The following is a 14,303-nucleotide window of genomic DNA, read 5'->3' on the forward strand; positions in this document are numbered from 1 at the left end:
GAGGGAAGAATTATTTTTTCTACTATGATCTATATAAAAAATTAAAAAAATTATTAATAATAAGTAGTAAATATATTTTACGTAAATCTGATAAATTTTTTAATAATAAATGGAAATTTTCATTTAATAAAATATATTTTATGTTAAATTTTAATATCAATATAGTCTAAATAAGAGTAAATTATTAAAATGGTATCCAAAAATTCGCTACTCCAAAAAATATTACAAATAAGTTTTAGAAAGATTTAAAAATACGACAAAAATAAAATTAGATATTAATTATATATTCTAAAAAATGACTTTAGATATCAAATTTTGATATAAATTTTTACAAACATTACTAGAAAAATAAAATATTTTTATTCTTAACATTATAATTTTTTGTCAAGTAAATTTAAAAAAAAAATTATTGTGAATGATCTCATTTGTTTGCTTGAAAAATAAAAAGAAAAATCTAAAGATCAAATTTTGCTTCGATTTTTTGTGTACCTTCTAAATATTTATTCAAATGTTGCCACAAAAATTTAGATATAATAGATAAGCCGTTTACTAAATATAAAATTTATTTTGTTACTTATAAAAATTATAATATTTATTAGTTCTTTTTGTCGTATTTTCAAATCATTTCACAAACTATTTTAATTTGTTGATACTTTTTTCAAAAAATTTTTTGTCTGCGACTCAATCTTTCAGATACCAAATTAATAGTTAACCCGTTTAAATAATTATATTGTTTCACTCCTCTCTCCCTCTATTCTTTAATCTTTGGTAGAAAATTAAATAAAATTATTATAAATATTTTTCTATTCAATTAAAAAGAATACTAGACTACTAGTATAATTTAATATTTTTTATTAATAATTAATTAATAATATTTAAAAATATGTACTAAAAATACATTATTAAATTGTTAAACTAAAAAAATTAAATTAATAACTAAAAATATTAATAAAAAATTGTAAGTTCTATTCGCATTGAGTTTTTTTTTTTTAACTAACAAAGAAATGCCATGACACTATTCCCTTTTATCGTGAAAGTATTGTTAGTCACAAATAATGATTAAAAAGTACTTTGATTGACGCATTTATTTGTGAATAAATAATCATTTTTTATTTGTAGTTATTGTTTTGAATTTGAGGGTTGTAATTGGGTTTGTTTACGGGTTGGACATGACAAACAAAAAAGAGGTTGACCATGATGATAAAAGCAATTTAAAAATTTAACATTTTTTAACGGATCAATTTAAAATTTAATGATTGAATATTTTTACTAAATAATACTAATTTTTTTATGGATATAATGTTCATTTAATTTTTTACAGTCAATTTTATTAGTTTTCAAATTTTTTATAGTAAAAAATAATTAATTATTTTTTATTTATTGCACAATTTTATTTTCATGTGTGATGCCAAAATTAAATTTTGGAAGTTGGAACACTCCATACCAAATAAAGTACGTACTTACCCAAAGTTTTAAGCATTTTTTGGGGAACAAAATTGGATAACTTGATATTAGATAACTTGCAACTTAAGTTAATTAACTAAGAAAGGTGTTGTATTCTACTTATGGTTTATTAGTCAGCAATTATCCAAGATTCCAAGGTACGGTAGACTAATGCACTTGTTAAAGATAAACTTTGAAAAATCCTAAAACCAAAAAGGGGCCAATGATGCATAGTCTCATTTATTCTTGTTATATATATATATATATATATATATATATATAATCTTAAATTCTTAATCAGCCGTTTTATATGGGAATGATTTTATAAGTTCTATCGTATATTCAATAATATATTAATATTATTGAAAAGCCGTGTAGTATTTGCTTTGTTTTAATTAATGAAAAATAATTGATGACTTATATTCATTTAATGACTTATTTATATATTCTCTCGATTTTTTTTGGGTGATTTGCCACGTTATTTTATATCGTCACAATATCATCATTCTCACTTTTTTCAAAAAAAAAAAAAATGCTATTCAGTTATCAATTATAACCTTAATTTCTAATAATGTTGTAAATTATCCTACTATCCTCGTTATTTTTTTCCATCAATTAAGAGTTAAATATGATTAGTTTTAAATTTTACTTATAACTGGGTTAAAACATGCGTAATATCCAAAAAAATAGTATTATAAATTTTTGTACATAATTTTTTAAAGGTAACTGAAATAATAATAGAAAATTTTTTGATTTTGTAGTACGTTAAAAAACAATATATATAACTCTTAAAACAAAAATATTATATCATAATAAATTCTATAATATAAAATATAATGCTAGTAGTATAATAAAAACCAACTATGTCAATCTATGCTTTATATAATGAAGTAGGGCGGCTATACATAGCGCACTGAAACGCCATTTTTTTGTTTGGTGCACCAGTCAGTCGAAGGAGGCAAGAATAAAAATACATATTTTTTGTAGGTTTTTTTCGCAATTTCGTATAAGTTAGAGGGATCACTTTTAGAATTTTTAAAATGAATACATTTAACTTAATGGTCAGAATTAGTTGGACACTCAGCATTTGGTTAACAACTATTACTGCCGCTAAGTGCCTCCTCCAGCCCAAGTTCTCTTCCTCCCCTTCCCCTCCGTCGCAATCGCACCGTCCATTCCATTAACTCCACCGCCGCTAACTCCTTCTTCTCCCGACTCAGCTTAACTCCTTCTCCTAACCACTCACCGACGGTGGCTTGGGCAGCGTCTTGTTCCAGCAACTCATCCGACGAGATTCGGAGATTTTGAACCACGAAACGCTATTTTTCTTTGGGATTGAGAAAGTGTTCAGTGTTAACGATTCTATTTTTCTCACCTCTGACGACAACGGAGTCTGATCTGCATTGTCGGTTGTCTTCGGCAGTTGATGGCTTCGCCGTCTCCATCAATGGAAAGAAGGTACCCGTTGTATTATCACCCTTCACTTGATTTACAAATATCTCCCTTTGTTTCGTCATAGGTCTACAATTTTCTTGGAAGGACATCCCCCAATTTTGCGTGTTTCGCTAAATTACCGCATTGTTGCTGTTTGGCACAGGGTTGCTGGGATGAAGATACCACTGGGGGCGTGCATGTCGCCGAGGAAGCAGAAATGTGCGACGAAGCAGACCACGGAGTTGGATCGTTTGAGGGCGAAGGCTTTGCAAGGATGGAGTCGGACGAGTACGACTTATAGGAAGATGAAACAGAACACGACCATCATGAAGAGGCCGATGTCGACAATGGGGATGCGGTTGAAATGGAAGACAATTTGGACGGCGTCGGAGGAATGTCTGACAATTATGCGGATGATGACTTGTACGCTGTTGATTCCGGCGAATCGATAGGTTGGATTGAATTTTTGAACTTGAGCGAGGAGGATGTTCTCTGCTTTAATTTCGCAGATGTTGACATTGCATTTGAGTTCTACCAGCAATATGCAAAGCACCATGGCTTCGGCGCGAGACGTTCCAGAAGCGAAAAACGTGGCGAAGTAAGGATACAGCAGGAGTTCGTGTGCCACCAACAAGGGTACCGATCCCCAAAATTCTACTCGATGCCTAACCAGCAAAAGAGGCCGAGGGCCGAGACATGGTGTGGATGCCCTGCAAGGATGCTACTCCGCATGGACGATGAATCAGGACGTTGGCACGTTGCGTACTTTTCAGACATGCATAACCACCACGTTCTTGAGTTGTGATTTTCTTCCATGCTCCCAGGCCATCGGAGGATGAGCGAAGCAGACATCGAGCAGATGAACGACATGCGCAAAGGGGGCATTGGCGTCTCGCGAATCCACGATTTTATGGCGAGCCTAGCCGGCGGATATCATAATGTCCCGTACGCAACAAGGGACATGCACAATGTAAATGGGAAGCAACGAAGGGAGGGTGGCCTAGATGCGGAATCGTGCCTAAGGTATCTTCAAGAGTGCAAGGCAAATGATCCAGCACTGTACTACAAGGAAGTTGTTGATGGTGAGGGCGTGTTGCAACATTTGTTTTGGTGTGACGGCACCAGCCAAATTGATTACCAGGTGTTTGGAGACGTGGTTGCATTTGATGCAACGTACAAGAAAAACGTTTACCTTTCACCTCTTGTAGTATTCTCCGGTGTGAATCACCATAACCAAACGGTTGTCTTTGCCGCTGCACTGGTGGCAGACGAGAAAGAAGAGACCTATGTCTGGCTGCTTAAATAGTTGCAAACTTCAATGAAAGGGAAGGCTCCCATGTCCATAATAACCGACGGTGACAGGCAAATGAAGTCTGCGATCGAGCAAGTTTTTCCAGAGGCTCACCATCGAATCTGTGCTTGGCATCTACTCCGAAATACCACGAGCAACATCGAAAAGCCTAAATTCACCAGGATGTTTAGGGATTGCATGCTTGGCGACTACGAGGTCCGAACATTCCAGAGAAAGTGGTTTGAGATGGTTGAGAAATTTGGCATCGCCGATAAAAGATGGGTACAAGACATGTACGAGAGAAGGCACAGTTGGGCCACAACACACATACGGGGAAAGTTCTTTGCCGGATTTCGAACAACATCAAGGTGCGAGGCCTTGCACACTGTGATATCACGGTATGTTAAGTCTCGATATAGTTACACTGAGTTTTTACGTCATTTCCATCGATGCTTGATGTTCGTGCGTGCAAAGAAAGTGGAGGCTGATTTCGAGTGTACAAAGGGTGACCCTGTTATGACCACCAACCTGAAACAGTTGGAGCGGAGTGCAGAACTACACTCAGACAATTTTCTATTTTTTTTGTTCCCATTCTTGACAGGGCCTGTGCAATGAGGGTGGTTGATTATGAAGACAACAGTTTCTATTTTATCCACACCGTCTCTCGATACGGCACTTCGGGAAAGGATTGGCGTGTTGTTGCAACGTCTGATATGAGGGCGGTCCGATGCACGTGCATGAGAATGGAATGTTTCGGGGTCCCCTACGAACATATAATTGCGGTGCTTGTTCTTAACAATGTTCATGAAATCCCAAGGTCTCTGATATTGTCGAGATGGACCAATGATGCAAAACTTGTGGCGGTGCAGTCGATGGGCGTGATTTGGGATTCTGTACAACTGACGCAACACTAGTGCCTGATGGATTGGTACTGGAAAGTGTGCAAGATTGCATGTCACAGCACTGAAAAGTTCTAGTTTGCAAGAGACATTGCCATGCTGATGCTGAAGCACTTCGAGAACGAAGATGCAGGGGACACCAGTTTTCCACCCGAGGGGCCACCTACTGAGGGTGGCAGAGCCCCGGCGCAGAATCCACCCAGGCGCAATACAAAGGGTAACGGTGCTCACGGTGAAAAGAAACCCCAGCGATGTCGTTTGTGCCGGGTGGTGGGACACAACAAGACGACGTGTCCAGACCGCCGCACAATGGAGTCATCCAGCGCAGTTGCAGATGACATGGATTCGATGGACACTGACATGGTGGGTTAGTCGCTTTATAGATGATCTAGTTAAGATTTCTGCCCTGTTAAATGGTTCTAATCATTTGTTTTTTACCTTGGTGTCAGCTCTATGATAACCTATCCGGCGATCTGTATGCGACCGCAAAGATTCCTTTATTCCAATGCTCTGATAGTGACATGCAGGCTGGGTTTGTTAACAGCGACTTCGCTGAGACCAACACATCCGGGCCAGTCATGTCTCTCGCTGATTGAGCAAAGGGGGCCTACAGTCGTCACCACTGTGTGTTGCAACGGTAGGTTGGTCGAACCCTTTCACATTCTTCAGTAGGCTGTAGCCGCACACCGAATATTGTCTTCATTTCATCTTGGTACAGAACCGTCTGAATTACAAAGTTGATTTTGTTAAACTACATATACCTGAGGATGTCTATATGCCGTCAAAGTTAAAACAAGTTTTTGCTATGTTGGCCTTCGTTGGTATGTGGCTGTGCTCTATAATTAGCTGATTTTAATCGTGTATTTTCAGTAAAACCATAGAGAGGAAGCGACGACTGATTCCAGAAGTGGAGGTGTGAAGTGGTGTCGTGCGAAGAGCTGCAAATCCACTGTCAAACCTGATGTATTATGTATCGCTCGTTGTTGACCCTTTTGTTGAACCGGACATGGTAGTTAGGGGGCATCTTTATAGAGATTCTATGTTTAGTGGATATTTTGTATGTATGGTAAGTGGATATTTTGTATGTAACGTTTAGTGGATATTCAGATGCACGTCTCCTAAAAAAGCTCCCTTCGTCTGCCTCTTTGTAGTAGACATTCGGAACTGGTTACGTCTTGCAGTAGCCTGTGTACTCGTTGGAAAATGCATGTGGTTCAATCGCGGTTTTGAAATGCTTTGTAATGGATCATGGCTTCTGGATGTAATTTAAAACACCCGCTTAAAACACCGGATGTGTGAATTGAATGCACTAAATGAAGTACGGTAACAACTTTGAATCAATAAATAACTACTACTAATTATCATTTTTAGGAGATTAATAAATCATTGTGAAGTTTCAAAATTCAAAATTACAAAAATTAGGTAAAGTGAAGCGAATTATATTCAAACTTCACAGCTTAAAATTACATTCAAACTTCACAGCCATTGGCACTAATTGACATACCTTTCTAATATTGGGAGATCACTCTATTTGCAATGCTACGTGCACATTAACACCAGAAAATATTATCGTGTTTATCATCTAAAGCATAAGTTAATGAGGGCAAGGTATGCCTAAAAATAAAATATAGATTAAAGATACAAATATATGGACATGCAGCTTGCAGCATTGTACTTGACAAACGGAGGCAAGAAAATAACATGGACCGAGTTACTTGGATGGGGTGGGGGGTGGTGGTTGGGGGGTTTAGGATACAGGAGTTCTCAATATATATGCAACCGGTAGTCTTGCGGCGCCAGCCGCTCAAAGACACACACATAGCCGTGTCTTAGTTGGCATGTAGTTGCTAAGGCAGACCAGCCTACTCCAAAACATCCGTTCGTCCTCTCGGCATAGTGCGTATACTGAACGGTCTACGCGCCCCTCTCGTTGGTAATCAAAATTGGGCTATCCTCGTAGACTCCCGGCAGAGGTGGGACATTTGGCTGGAAGCGATGACATATTTTTTAGGGTGAGAGCAATGAAATCATTGACTAGAACAATATCACCAGAAATAGTTGCCTTTAAAAATAATTGTCGGCACACTTACGAGAAAACGGCATGTCAGGGGGTGTACGATTGGCTTGACAAAAAATGGATTGGTTGATCTGAACCCATCGGCTATGTGCATTGACCTGGGGAAATTATAGGAAATACATCTTTCAAATTAGATTGCTTGGATGAACAAAGAATACGAAGCCATTGATCGAAACAAAATTCAAATTAGTTCTCTCTCATGTTATAATAAAACATTTAGTGCAATTACATAATAAAAACTCCTTAACATATGAAAGAAAATTTTGTTCTTTAAAGGACAAGTATTCAATCTCTCAACCGGTTATATTATACGAATACAATCTCGTGGTTCAATTGGAGCATATCCGCATGTTCATTATTCAACGTTTGTACAGATTTTATACACCATCGTAAATTATCATTGCTCATACAAAAATTATCTCGTACCCATTTTTTACCTGACCCCTTTCGGTCACTCCCTATTGCCTATCCAAGTTACTAGTTTTGTATAAATTCAGGATTAGTACCCAGCCCCAGAAAAAAACCTTCCGATGATGTAAAAGGTTGATTGACTAAATAGTCTTCCGTCCATTCAAACGTCACTTCAATAGTGCAAGGTCCAGATCATATCCAATCAAGAAGAAAGGATTATTTGGACTAAGTTATAGCCAAGATACGCATTAATTGCGTCGTCTGTGTACTCCACATAATTATGATAAATTAATTGATCAAACAGACAGTTTTTTAACAAAAAAAATTACAAAATAAAATAAAATACACCATCAGTACGCATAGCAATTAGCAAGGGTTTAATGAAGGGGTTAATGAAGGATCGTAACAAACCGGCAATTGCTAGCCACTGTATTGACGGATTACATCATAGTCTGACCGACAATGCACGCACGGAGCATGATCAGCACCTCCATCATCGGGGTTTAGAAAACTACTTAAACATAAACAGTCCCCAAGAACTTCCGCACCTCGTATTCGGCCAGGCATTGCACACACGACACACTGGACAAATCGCTCGCATCATCCATGGTTTCGCGGGTACGGCAACTACCGAAACGGCATGACATGAGCTCCTCTGGGTCTGCCGGGGGTATCTCCAACCACGGGCCCGCAAACACCTGCGTGAAGACCTCTCTGCACCTTTTGACAACACCGAACTCACGGACCACACCAAAAAATTCGAATCCAAGGCGGATCTCATCCTCGTCCTTGTCACCAAGCGACAGTAGCAGCATCAAAGAGATGTAGCAGGCCTCCACATCGCCCAACTCTGCTGCCTTGGCCAGGGTCTGTATACCACCTCTGCGGTGGCCAAACAAGAATAAATGAGCCATCCCCATCCGGAGCAGAGCGGCCGGATTCCACGCTGTGGCGCATCAAAGCAGAAATGTCATTGCAGGCCGCCCAGCATAGTCCAGGAAGCAAGCAATCGGCAACACCAATCCCAAGGCATGCCTGTACACGGCGTCAGAATTGCATACAGCTGCAAATAACCTGCAACTCGCCTTCATGTTGAACAGATCTTGAATCGAATTCGATGTAACCATCGGGGCAATACTCGACCATATTTCGTGAGGAAGAAGATTCAGCGGACATTCGTGCTGAACGGATACGTCCACTCTCTTTATGCCCTTCTGGGAACTTCTGGCTATTTGCAAGGACTTCGTGGAGGGATTATTGGAGATTATAAAGAGGATGCACGAATTTGTAAATGACCTTGTGGCATTTTACTTTTTAATATACTGCCATTGGGGGGAGGGGAAGGGGGGTTGTGGTACAGTACCGCATACGTTTTCCTAGATGTTTTCTTCGTTTACCGATGCGTCTAGATGGTATAATAATTATATTGATTAAAAAAGTATTTATCGTATTTAACTGGGAACACATATTTAACTAGGAACGACATAGTATCGTTTTTATTATATCCTAATATTATATGAAATTATAGGAAATAAGCATCTTTCAAATTAGATTGCTTGGATAAACAGTATTCTGTCCATTCAAACGTCACTGTAATAGTGCAAAGTTCAGATCATATCCCACTCAAGAAGAAAGCATTATTTGGACTAAGTTATAGGCTTATAGCCAAGATACGCATTAACTGCGTTGTCTGTGCCATCCACATAATTAATGATAATTTAATTGATCAAACTGACAATTTTTTAACAAATAAAATAAAATGAATTACACCATCAGTACGCATAGCAAGGGCTTAACGAAAGGGTTTATTGAAGGATCATAACAAACCGGCATTTGCTAGCCATCGTATTGGAGGATTACATAAAGAGAAACCCACAACAGTACAGTTGGGGTAGGATTGACAAGAGTGGTACATAGTCACGGTCGTTCAGATGCGTGCAAACATTTTTTTCAAGAGCACCGTGGTATCTTTGCAAACGTCTGTCAAGAAATTGGTGTAGCTCTCGAGCTGCCCAGAAATACGGAAAACCTCCATCATTTGAACACCTCTTTGTACGTCTTCCTCGTCTTCGTGATAAAAAATTAGCAACATGGAACACAGGTAACCTGCTTCGACGCTGCCCTCCGTTGAGGCCTTAGCAAGCAGTTCCATCCCTTTGTCACGGTGGCCAAATCGGAGATACTCCGCGAACCCATGTCGGACTATAGCATCCATATTTCCTACTTCCACGCAGCGATCAAGGAATATCCTTTCAGGCCCGTCGAAGTGAAGTAAAAAGTGCGCTAACAATTTATACGACATCGTCGCATGCTTGTATATAGCGTCTGAACTCGCTGCACCGAGGAACACCCTACACGTTGCCTGCATGTTGAACAGATCCTCAATCGAATTCGATGCAACTATCGTGGCAATACTCGACCATATTTCACGAGGAAGAAGATTCAGCGGGCATTTGTGTTGAACAGATATGTCCACTTTCTTAATGTCCTTCTAGGAACTTCCGGCCATTTGTAAGGACTTCGTGGAGGGATTATTGGAGATTATAAAGTGGATAGACGAGTTTGTAACTGAGCTTGTGGCATTTTGCTTTTTAATATACTGCCATTGGGGGGAGGGAGTTGGGGGGTTGTGGTTCAGTACCGCATACGTTTTCCTAGACGTTTTTGTTTACCAATACGTTCAGATGGTATAATAATTATATTGATTAAAAAAGTATTTATCGTATTTAACTGGATGCCCATTTCCTAGGTGGGGCTAATATTCTCAAGAATGAAGTAATTTAAAGGAGCTTTAATAGTGGTGAATAAGACAAATGTTATTAATTTTTTCTTTGCTGGTGCAAGTACACCCCTATTCTTGAACCTAGAGTCCCTACACCCCTACTCTTGAACATAGGGTCCGCGTGCAAGTAAACCTCGACTGCTGTTGCACTATTCTAGTTGATTTACTTATTTACTCTTCCATTTCTTAGCCTCCAGGTGAGACAAAAACCCATAAACTGTATTCCACCATCAAGCCTAACCACCTCTCCCTCTGCAAGGTGTACCAGATTTTCTCTAACAGTCGGATGGCAATGCGAATAGAAGGTGGGTGGTATGTCGTCTTTAGAGGGAGGATACCTGGAATATACCCCAACTGCGAGTCGGCATCAGCTCAGGTAGATGGCTTTCCACGGAACCTGCTTCTTCGTTACCGGAGTTACCAAGAGGCCGTGAACGCTTGGAACGACTACTTCCAGGTGACTGCATCGCCTGTTATGGAGCTGGGCAGCGAGCTCCCGCCGGCGTCGAAGTTCAATCGACTTGTTCACGATGGACGGCACGATTCGACGGTGACGACGAATACGCCTGTTCCGGGCCTCGGCAGCGAGCTCCCGCCGGCGTCTGAGTTCAATCGATTCCTTCATGGCGGACGGCACGATACAATGGTGACGGTGACGACGACTCCCGCAGCGGTACCAGGTGCATATGGTAAGCAAAAAATGTGTTCTTGCGACGCCCCCACGTCTAGTCACTTGCGTCGGTATCAATATATTGCTAACAAAGTTACATCACTTGCAGCCAGCCAATTGATTGAGGACATACAATAGGTCGTTGCGTCGATTGAGTACCGTGTATCCCAGATAGAGAGAGAGAGAGAGATAGGAACTCAAGACTTAACTGGGAGAAATCATACTACAGCTGGCCAACATTTTGCTGGACATGTAAAGTCCCAGGTCTTAGGGGTCAGTGCAACAATGGGATGGAGACACCGTAAACCGACCCCTCCCCTCCCCTCCCCGACAATGTATGTTTAGGTCTAGTATTGTACTGTTTAGGCCCAACACTAATATTGAATTGTTCTGGTCTGTTTGTTTTTTTTTTATATTCGGCATGGCCTATTTGCCAATGAAGTTATGAAATAGTGCTTCTATCGAAGGTTATGCGTGTGAGCGTTTAAAATATGGTGATATGCATCGGTTCGAATATGTCATTTGTCAGACCCACGAAAGCGGCAAATTACAAAGCCACCAAACTCAACCACCCGAATCATTAGCAATGAAATACATTCAACTTTGGTTACAACGAAGCTTCATTTGAACGTAAACAGACTAAAGAAATGCAACACCTCGAACTCGGCAAGGTAGTGGATGCACGACACACTCGACAAATCGTTGGCGGCACCCATGGTCCCGCGGGTCGGGCAGACGCTTGACCGGCAGACGACGGGCTTCCCTGGATCCGACAGGTTCACCCCAATCAGCGGATTTGCGAACAACTGCCCGAAGAGTTCTCTACACGTTTCGATTTTTCCAGCAGCAGTACGTTGGCATACAATTCAACCCCCTGCCAGCGTCCGCCTCGTTCCCAACACCTGGCGTAAGTAGCAGCATCGCACACATGTAGCGGGCTTGGACATCGCCCACTTCAGCGGCCGCAAGCAGGGTGTCGATCCCACCGACGTATCGCCCCATCTAGAAGAATTCTCTCATCCCTATACGGAATATAGCGACCGGATTTCATGCGCGCGTGCTTCTATAAAGGAACCCATCCTCAGGACGGTCCTCGTCGTCATAACCGAACGCGACGGGTAGCTCCGCCATGGAGGCCACCTTGTACACCGCAGATGAACGGGCTGCATCCAAAAACACCTTGCAGGTCGCCTGCATGTTAAACAGATTCTGGATCGAGGCCGACGTAACCCTTGCTGCAATTCTCTCCCATATTTTGCAATGCAGAAGAGTCAGCGGACAGCCGCGTGGGGCACCCCTTTCCCTTTCCTTCTCCCATATCCGGCATTCTTTTCCCTTCTGCCTTTGTTGGAGGTTGCACCCAATTTCATCCTATTTAATTTAAATTTGTTGGACGCGGGGGGGGGGGGGGGAGGTTACAGGAGGACCGTCGTTAGTATGGAACACCAGATGCGATAAAGGAATGCTGGGGAGGGAACTTATATACTGCAAAACGCCTTACCAGATAAGTTAGGTACCGTGCCACATACGCCTTCATTTACGCCCACTGTAACCGATGCTTCGTTTGTGGGTTTGGCACGGGAATCAAAGAGATCGTAAACGTAATTTTTAAAGCTGAGCATTGAAAAATAATTTTAAAAACAAATTTAAAACTATATTAATGCGAAATGTTAACTTAAGCCAATATGTAATTAAATTGTTATCTCTTCTTTTTTTTTCTTCCATCGAACTAGTTTAAATATAAATCGTTTATTTTCCCAAAAAAATGAAGTACATGAATTACTCATTTTCTACGAAAAAAAGTATTCGAAGCAGCTTCCCAATTTACACTGTATATGTATACGTGCCCGTTAAATGACTAACCCTATCCATCCTAACGCTTCTTTCCCATTTATTGTCTGCCGTAACTCCTTCTCTCACCTCTCTGTCTATCCTTATCCCCCTCCTTATTTCTGCCATCCTCCACTGCTCTCTCCACTGTATACTTCTGAGAAAATGTCGAAGGAGTCCGTCACCGACCACACCGTTAGTCCCGACGACCTCACGGAACAGCCGATCCCTTCTCTGATCGACATCGTCCGTACAGATGAAAAGTCCGCGTATTTTGACCTCGTTGAGGCCAAACTTGTCAGGAGGGAGGAGATCTGGGAGGCTAGACTTGTAAAGATCTCAGATGAAATCTTCAAGGTCAGGGTCGACCGGTCGAGTGGTTAAAGTTAATGGTCAAGTTGAGGGAAAAGGAGGATCAACTGGAGGAAAAGGAGAAGACACGGCTCCGGGAGGAAAAGTTGCTGCACAGGGCGCAGCAACAGTCTGAAGCGACCGTTCGCCGAATGTATGACAAAGCAAACAAAATGATGGTGGAAAGCTCAAAGTGGCGTGACCTGGCACAAAGGGTCGTCGATGTTTTGGAGGTCAAGCACAAATCTTTGTCCCGTCGGGCAGGCGTTCAACCGGAGCAGAGTGAACACAGTGACGGAGGTATTTGACCTGGTGCACATGTGTGATATCTTTATGTTGTGTTAGTTTCTGTTGAGGCCTGAAGCCCTGAATGATCTATTTGGTTTGTTTGTTAGGTCGCCCTTTTGATCTTATGAAATGCTAATTAAAACTCAGTAGCGATTATTATATCTACTTTCATCGGTTCGTTCTCTGCTTATCGTGAATTGTTTGAAATTACTCATAACTCAGTCCCTCTGCTTATAAATCAGCCAAAATAAAACAAGTCGTTTGAGCAATTTAAACAAAATTAGGGAATTATCTTGCGCTGTTAGCATTTAACGTTTTCAAATCATGTTCCCAGAATATTTCGACAACCATTTACGGGTGCGTTATCAAAGACCTGTTTATCGAGTTATCCTTGCAAATCAGTTTTACACTACCGGAAGAAACATTCAGAATTATTTTTATTTACCGTATCGTAATGTTATGCCAAATTCCGTTATAAAGGAACAAATTCCTTTATAAAGGATAAACATGTTTCCAATTAAAATGCTTGGATCAACAAAAAATACGAAGGAACTGATTTAAACAAGTTTCAAAGTACCTCTCTCTGAAGTTATAATAAACCAATTAGTGAAATCAAATAATAAAATCTCCTTAAAAAACCTCATCAAAGTCTGCTCATTAAAGGACAGGTATTGAACCTCAACCAACTATATTGTACGAATACAACCCGTGTTCAATTGGAAAATATATGCATCAACGTTTCTATAATTTTATGCACCAGTATCATTTTTTTAGTGCACATGTGACAAAACCTTACATTAATCAGCTAAGTTTGTTTTGCATAGTAT

The 14,303-nt window shown here is 40.3% G+C and overlaps 1 protein-coding gene across 1 annotated transcript; it reads right to left on the reverse strand.

Moving 5' to 3' along the window:
• Window positions 1–8,070: 8,070 nt before the first annotated feature.
• On the reverse strand, window positions 8,071–8,731 carry LOC140176880 (uncharacterized). The gene is made up of 2 exons (XM_072208439.1): window positions 8,617–8,731; window positions 8,071–8,501 (listed from the first exon to the last, which is right to left on the reverse strand). Exons 1-2 carry the CDS (start codon window positions 8,729–8,731, stop codon window positions 8,071–8,073), a joined length of 546 nt encoding a protein of 181 aa, XP_072064540.1.
• Between the last annotated feature and the right edge of the window lie 5,572 nt (window positions 8,732–14,303).

This window comes from Arachis hypogaea, chromosome 12, assembly GCF_003086295.3.
Source record: "Arachis hypogaea cultivar Tifrunner chromosome 12, arahy.Tifrunner.gnm2.J5K5, whole genome shotgun sequence".
Lineage (NCBI taxonomy): Eukaryota > Viridiplantae > Streptophyta > Magnoliopsida > Fabales > Fabaceae > Arachis > Arachis hypogaea.